Below are 7,921 nucleotides of genomic sequence, written 5' to 3' on the forward strand. Positions count from 1 at the left end.
CAGCTGCCCTCCCCACCCCTCCCCGAGCCCCGTTGCTCTCCTGTACCTCGTGGTGGGAAGGCTGGAAGGCAGGGTCGGCCGGGCCAAGATGCCTTTCCTGGGGCCTCTGGGGGGCCAGGTGGCTGCCCCAGCCTCGGGCCTGACGCAGGTGCCCTTCCCCTTTCCTCCCCTCCCCAGTTGAGGTGGACCCGGAGCTGGAGCCTGAGTCAGCTGAGTACCTGGCGGCCCTGGAGCGGGCCACGGCGGCCCTGGAGCAGTGCGTGAACCTGTGCAAGGCGCACGTCATGATGGTCACCTGCTTCGACATCAGCGTTGCAGCCAGTGCTGCTGTCCCGGGGCGGCAGGAGGTGGACGTCTGAGGCTGGGCGCCGGACAAGAGGAAGGGGCGTGCAGGGGGCTGGAGGACCGGACGTGGGACAGGAGCGAGGATGTGGTGGGGGCTGCGGGGGGAGGATGTGGAGGGGTTTCTGTGCAGGACAGGAGTCTCAGAGAGGAGACGGAGCATGGGGGAGGGAGGGCCGGCCACGCAGTGGACAGAGCGAGGGTGCCAGCGTGATCAGAAGACCGTCACCACCCAACAGCAACGCAAGTGCCTTTGACCTTGATTTGGACTTTTCTCCCTTTTGCATTTGGTGCTACAGACTTGAGACACCAGCAGAAGTTGTGTTCAGCCAGGCCCCGCTGCGCCTGTCCGGGCTGGGGCTGGCGCCGGTTGTGTTTGTGTCCACCTTGCCTTCTTTGCAGCCAAGCAGTTTTTGTGGAGCGGGATTACCTGCGCGCCCCAGGGGTCTTTCAGGATTCAGGATGACTTTTCTTTTACAATGGTTTCCTCTTGGCAGAGCCCGGGTTGTGGGGGATCTGTGTGGGGTTCCCAACACAGATCCATCCCAGGGTCTCTCGGGCAGGGATGGCTGACCTCGAGTCCCCTCCCTTCCTGAGAACCTGCTCTGTCCTGAGGGCAGCTAACAAGGGCTGAGCCCCAGGTACAGGTTGCCTCTTCCACGGCAGGAATTTTTACCAGAACCACAAGCAAAAAACAAAACAGACCACCACGACCAACAACAAAGACGAGGGGTAGGGTTTTATAAAGGTTCTGTTAGGTTCATATTTTTGTATCATTTTGCCCATAAATGCAGAATTTGCCGTGGGAATTTGAAGACAAATGATCTATGTTTTTATGGTTTTCTAGGGAAGGGGTCCTGGGGGCCGGGCTCTCTCCAGCTGTGGGAGGCCTGCTCCCTCTGGGGGGCACCCTGGGCAGGGTGGGGGGCCTTGGGAGGCAGGTGCAGATGAGGGGTGAGCCTGCCAGCGTTTGCGACGTCCCCGCATGACAGGCTCATACTTTCTGAGGATCGTGCGTAGCATAGGACGTCTGAACCTTTGTACAAATGTGTAGATGACATCTTGTTACAGCTTTTATTTGTGAATTAAAGATGCATCGATGGTTCTCACTGCTGCCGAGTTCACTGGGTGTCGGCAGACTCCTCACGCCCTGGTGTGCCGCCTTCTGAGGGTCCCCAGGGTGAGGGGCAGTAAGCGTGGGAAGGACACATCCACGGGGACCCAGGGCTTCGGGTGCTGTGCCAGGGCCTGCCTTGCAGCCCCTGTGGGGCCCATGGTGCCATGAGGGCCCTTCAGAGAAGGTGGAACATGACAAGAGCTGGGATTCAAGCCCGTGCTTCCTCTCTGATTTGCTTTCTTGTTGACTCTGCCGAGATCTTAGGGTCCCGAGGCTGGGGCAGGGAGCCAGGCTTGGGGGCTGGGCTGGCAGGGAACAGCTCTGTGTAAACGGCCCCTGGCTCCCTTCTCTCTGGGTTATGCTATATGGGGAAGTCGAGGCAGGAGTGATGGCAGCATTTCCCTCCCAGAGTCTTCTTGCCATCCTCTGCCCTCTGCCTTCTGCCTGCCTTTGCTCATGGGCTCAGGACCCCCGAACCACAGGAGCCCCCTCCTGGGGCAGCCTGGATGGAGGCTCTTCCCTGGAGGACTCAGGCCTGGGTCTGTCTTGACCCCAGTTTGCTGGGCTTTCCCGTGGTCAGAGGCCCCAGGCCCTTTGGGGGATCCCCAGCCCTTTGAATGCTCTGAGCTCATGGCCTCACCTGACCTGTACATGTGCCCTCTGGGGCCATCTTAGCTGTTGCTCTGGTTGCCTCCTGGCCTCTTCGGAGTCCTATCTGCTTCTCATTTGGTAGGTCCCCAGCTGAACCAGTTAGCTTCCTTAAACCTGTTACTCTGTCCCCATGCCAGTACTCCCCGCCTGCCTGGCCTGCGAAGGTTGTGTCTGGGCACCTGCCCCTTTCTGCGTCTTTGCACTGGCTTCCAGCTGCTCCACTCCACGTTCAACCCGAGGTCCTGGCCATGAGGCCCCACCATTCCCCGTGCTGTGACCCCCTGCCCAGCGGCTGGCTGTGCAGCCCCTCCCTCCCTTGGGGGCTCCCCCTGTCCCCGGCTAGGTGCCCTTCCCTGGCTCCAGGCGGGGGATCGTGGGGCCCCTCCTTGGTGGAAGCCCCTAGGCCTCTCCGCCATGGCATGTCACTCCTGTGCTCTTTGCCTATCTCCCTGCCTGGTGGGGTCTGAGTCATCACCTTCCCCGATCCTGGGCACAGGGCTAGGCCCAGCAGGGCTGGGGAGACACTGGCTGAAGAAGGAATGAGTGAATACGTTAATGACATCATCCCCTTAAAGAGGCTCTGGCTGCGGTGGAAGCAGGTCCAGGACAGCTCTGAGCCGTCTGCAGAGAGCCTCCCGCCGGCCCTGCACTGTGGTCCCACACAGACCCAGTCCTTCGTGTGGCCACAGGGCCCCCCAGGTCAGGCCACAGGGCCACCCGCACTCAGGCCCCTAGTGTCCGTCGCAGGTGGCCCTTGGGACTCCAGCCTCTGGGATTGGGGTCGCAGGCCAGCCTGGGTGGCCGCTGGTGTCCCTGATCCTCCAGCCCCAGCCCTGCTTTTGTTTGCGGCCAGCGCTGCGTCCCAGCAGAAGCTCAGACTAATGTGGAGGGCAGGGTTGTTCCCGACAAGCCAAGGGCCACGCGTGCCGGCTCTGTGCTGGGTTTGGAGAACTTGGCGAGGGGGTCGGGTCCGGGCGGGGTGTGATGGAGCTTGGGGTGGGGAGGGGTGATCCTCTCAGGACCCTGCTCTCAGGAGAGCCTGAGAAGCCCACCCGGCCGGTGTCCTGGAAACCCGGTGCAGCTGCTGTGACCCCTGACCTGCACAGAGGTGCTGGCCAGGCACTCTGTCCATGGGATCCAGGACAGTGCTGGGGTCTGAGTGGGGTTGGGTGGGTCAGGGTACCTCATCCTCAGGGACCTGAGTGATGCTGGTCCGAGGAGGGAGGCTGGGGAGCTGCCCTAGAGCCCGGACCACTGCGGGGTGCGGGGCTCTTGCTCCCTTCTTGCCCTGCACCTGCTCACCTGCAGGGGATGGGTGGGTGCTGAGGCGTGTCTGGGTGGGTCCCTTTCTTTCATAGAGCACATCCCTGCCCCCTCCCCGTCCCTCTGTCATTGGAGGGGTCCAGAGCCTGCTTCTTGCTGGGGAGCCGCCATGGACCCTGGTCCTCCCTCCCTGGACCTGGGTCCTCCCTGCCTGGACTCGGGGCCTCCCTGCCTGGACCCTGGTCCTCGCTGCCTGGACCCGGGTCCTCCCTGCCTGGACCCCGGTCCTCCCTGCCTGGACCCCGGTCCTCCCTGCCCGGACCCGGGTCCTCCCTGCCTGGACCTCGATCCTCCCTGTCTGGACCCTGGTGCTCCTGCCTGCCGGGCTGGCGTGGCTGGGGACTTGGGGATGGTGGCCTTTGGGCAGGCCAGGCCGGGCCCATTTCCCACAGTTCAGGCCTGGCTCTCAGAGGGCGGTGCCTGTTTTACTGGACGTGGAATCCACTGTCCTGGGGCCAGCCCAGGAGCTAGGGCGGCCTTTCATCTGGGACATCAAAGCCCTCAGCCCTGTCATTAGGGGCTGGAAAGCTGGCTGGGGAGCGGCCCAAGTAGGAGTCACCCATTTTATGGATGGGAAAGTGGCAGCCGCCCAGGACCCAGCTCTTTGACTGAAACCGAAGCTAAGGCAGTGGCACCAGTGCAGCCTGCAGGGAGCCTCCGCCTCCTGCTTCTGGAACATTTGGGGAAACTGAGGCCCTGAGAGGGCAAGGGAGCCTCCGCCTCCTGCTTCCGGGGCATTTGGGGAAACTGAAGCCCTGAGAGGGCAAGGGAGTCTCTGCCGCCTCCTTCTGGGACACTTGGGGAAACTGAGGCCCTGAGAGGGCAAGGGAGCCTCTGCCGCCTCCTTCTGGGACACTTGGGGAAACTGAGGCCCTGAGAGGGCAAGGGAGCCTCTGCCGCCTCCTTCTGGGACACTTGGGGAAACTGAGGCCCTGAGAGGGCAAGGGAGCCTCCGCCTCCTGCTTCCGGTGCATTTGGGGAAACTGAGGCCCTGAGAGGGCAAGGGAGTCTCTGCCGCCTCCTTCCGGGACACTTGGGGAAACTGAGGCCCTGAGAGGGCAAGGGAGCCTCTGCCGCCTCCTTCTGGGACACTTGGGGAAACTGAGGCCCTGAGAGGGCAAGGGCTGCTTGAGCCTCCAGCAGGTGTTCCCTGAGGAGTAGGGGGCGGATTTGGAGTGTGCAGGGGCAGGATAGGAGGGGCTCACAGGGGAGGTCAGGGTCAGCTGAGGTGGGGAGAAGTGGCGGCCTACGGGGAGCCACGCAGCTGACGACGGTGGATGGCCAGAGCTGAGGCGGGTTTGGGGTTGGGGGAGTGGTGGCAGGAAAGGACCTTGCTGGGCTGTGCCGGGCACTGGCAAGGTCTTCCCAGGTGGTGTCTCTTGTAGCCCCTGAGGCTGGCCTGGCACCTGGCCGGCCTGGCACCTGCCATGGAGTGAGGTGCCTGCCTGACTCACCCAGTAAGTCCAGGCCTGCCCGGACGGCCCTGCCCACACCAGCCCTAGCATGGGGGGCCACGTTGTGGGGTGGGGCAACCAGGGGCAGAGGGCCATGAGGTGGCTAAGAGGAGGCCAGAGCTGGGGGGGCTGGGCAGGCCAGTGGGACAGGAGCTGAGCTACATGTCCTGGGGGGCCCACAGAGCCACTCCACAGTCTGCCCTGCTCCCAGAGTGGCGGAGGGTCCGTGAGCCACAGCCTGATTTACCGGGGCCCTGCCAGGCTGTCTGCCCCGCTCCTTCCTGGAGGGCTGGGGGGTTTCCCTATTCCAAGGACTGGGATCCGCAGGAGGCAGAAGAGCAGAGGCCCCTCATCCCTGGACTCAGGGTCCTCCTATCTGGCTGGGCGTGGTAGGCGTCTGGGAAGCTGCCCGCAGCTTCAGTAGCAGGCGCTGGGCTCAGAGGTTCCCTGCAAGCCTCCTCCTCTTCACCATCCCAGGGACCGCAAGTGCAACCCATAGCGATGGCCATGGGGATGTGACACTAGGGTGGGATGGGAACAGTGGCAGCAATGACAATAGGAGTGCTGGCGGAGGAGCGTTGGTGGCAGGGAGGCTGTGGTGGTGGCTGGGGTGGGGCCATTGGCAGAGCAGCAGCAGTACTGGGGATGGTGGCAGCAGAGATCCAACCAGCCTGGCTGATGGGGCAGTGTCGCCCCTCCTGGCCTGCTGGTCGCTTGGCTGCCCTGGGGCCTGTGTGTTTCCTCATGAGGCCAGCAGGACGTGGCCCGAGCCTGGTCCTTTCCCGACCCCTTTTCCCCTGGGAACTGGGAGTGAGGTCACATCAGCAGCCTCCACAGGGTTCTCACTGGGCCCTGAGCCCCAGCAGCTGAAGGGGGGAATGGGGGCCGCCTGCAGTGCCCGAGATGGGGGCCCTAAATAACCAGCAGCGGGGATCATTGCCGGATGATGCCACGTTCCCCCGGGGTCCCGGGCCAGAGGGGAGGCTCTGCCAGTCCCCCCGTGTCTCGAGCCTCAGTCACCCCCTCTGCCGAGGTTCCTGTTCACGTGTGCGGTCATGTGTGTGAACATGGTTCAGCACCTGTCCTCATCTGCTTCTCCTCCCCAGGGCCGCCCCTGGCTGCCGTGGAATGGACGGTGCTCTGGGCTCTCCAGAAGGGGACCAGTCTCGGGCCCCACGCCCTGGTTCTCTGGGAATCCGAGGAGGCCCCTGCCCCGTGACTGCGCCCCACGCCCCAGGGCCTGTCTGCAGCTCTGGTGGGAGGGTGATTCCTGGGGTGGAGGCCCCCTCTCTGCTCCTCTCCTGGGAACGAGCCCCGCCCCACGGTGCCTGGGGGCCTGGGATGTGCTCCCAGCAAACAGGAAGCCCAGGGTGACTTCTCCCTCCTGACATTGTGTTTACCAAGGCGGGATCCAGGCCTGTTTCCACACAGGAAACCCAGGAGGCTGGAAGAGGCTGGGAAGGAATTCCCTGGGCCAGCCAAGACGCTCCGGCTTCCTGTAGGACAGGCAGGCAGTGTGGGGTGGGGTTGGAGTGGGTGGGGGTAGAGGTGAGGGGTGGGTGGGTTTGGGGTTGAGGGATGGGGTAGAGGTGGGAGTGGGGGTAGAGGTGTGGGGTGGGTGTGGAAGGTATGAGTAGAGGGATGGGGTGGGGGTAGAGGTGGGGGTAGATGGATGGAGTGGGGGTGAGATAAAGATGAGGTGGGGGTCGGAGTGTGGGTAGAGGTGTGGGGTGGGTGGGTTTGGGTTTGAGGGATGGGGTAGAGGTGGGAGTGGGGGTAGAGGTGTGGGGTGGGTGTGGGTGGTATGAGTAGAGGGATGGGGTGGGGGTAGAGGGATGGGGTGGAGGTGGGGTAAAAAGATGGTGTGGTAGTGGGGATGTGGATAGGAATGGGGTGGGGGGTAGAGGGATGGGGTGGAGTGAGGGTGGGTGTGGGGGGTGGGGTTGGGGTAGGGATGGGGTGGGGGTAGAGGGATGGGGTGGAGTGAGGGTGGCTGTAGGGGGATGGAGTTGGAGTAGGGATGGGGTGGGAGGGTAGAGAGATGGGGTGGGGTGAGGGTCGGTGTGGGGAGATTGGGTGGGGGTAGAGATGGGGGTAGATGGATGGGGTGGGGTAGAGAAATGGGTTGGGGTGATTGTAGGGGATGGGATGGGGTAGGGAAGAGGAATGGGGTGAGGTGGGGTAGAGGAGTGGGGTGGGGTGAGAGATGGGGTGGGGTGAGGGTGGGTGTGGGGAGATTGGGTGGGGGTAGAGATGGGGGTAGATGGATGGGGTGGGGTAGAGGGATGGGTTGGGGTGATTGTAGGGGATGGGATGGGGTGGGGTAGAGGGATGGGATGGGGTGGGGTAGAGGGATGGGGTGGGGTGGGGTAGAGGGATGGGGTGGGGTGGGGTAGAGGGATGGGATGGGGTGGGGTAGAGGGATGGGGTGGGGTGGGGTAGAGGGATGGGGTGGGGTGGGGTAGAGGGGTGGGGTGGGGTAGAGTAGAGGTGTGGGGTGGGGTGGGTGTGGAGGATGGGTGGGGTGGGGTAGAGGGATGGGTTGGGGTGGGTGTGGAGGATGGGGTAGGGTGGGGTGGGTGTTGGTACAGGTGAAGGGGTGGGGTGGGGTGGGGTGGGTGTGGAGGATGGGGTGGGGTGGGGTGGGTGTTGGTACAGGTGAAGGGTTGAGGTGGGGTGGGTGTGGAGAATGGGGTGGGATGGGGTGGGGTGGGTGTTGGGGGTACAGGTGAAGGGATGGGTTGGGGTGGGTGTGGAGGATGGGGTGGGGTGGGGTGGGTTTGGGGGTACAGGTGAAGGGATGGGGTGGGGTGGGTGTGGAGGATGGGGTGGGGTGGGGTGGGTGTTGGGGGTACAGGTGATAGGCAGCTAGGAGTCCAGGGAGGCTGCTGGGGCTCCGGGTGGCCTTGGTGGAACCCCCTTCAGAGCTCTGGATTTGGTGGCAGCCTTGAACGTCCCTGTGTCCCCATGTTGTCACTGGGACCTGCAGGCCCAGGCCCAGGTCTGTCTCCCTTCAGACAGGCCAAGGCTGAGG

At 63.7% G+C, this 7,921-nt stretch overlaps 1 protein-coding gene across 4 annotated transcripts in view; it reads left to right on the forward strand.

The window, feature by feature from the left end:
• Positions 1-2,044, forward strand: part of KIF26A (kinesin family member 26A) — a 44,846-nt gene extending 42,802 nt beyond the window's left edge. The window contains exon 14 of one of the 4 annotated variants that reach the window (XM_054530584.2): positions 178-2,044. In XM_054530584.2, coding sequence (XP_054386559.2) covers positions 178-264 — 87 coding nt within the window. In that variant the 3' untranslated portion in view covers positions 265-2,044. The remainder of the gene's footprint in view (positions 1-177) is intronic. The other 3 variants (XM_054530581.2, XM_054530583.2, XM_054530582.2) reach the window with 3 other exon arrangements.
• The last annotated feature ends 5,877 nt before the right edge of the window (positions 2,045-7,921 follow it).

The sequence above is a fragment of the Pongo abelii genome, chromosome 15 (genome assembly GCF_028885655.2).
Source record: "Pongo abelii isolate AG06213 chromosome 15, NHGRI_mPonAbe1-v2.0_pri, whole genome shotgun sequence".
Classification (NCBI taxonomy): domain Eukaryota; kingdom Metazoa; phylum Chordata; class Mammalia; order Primates; family Hominidae; genus Pongo; species Pongo abelii.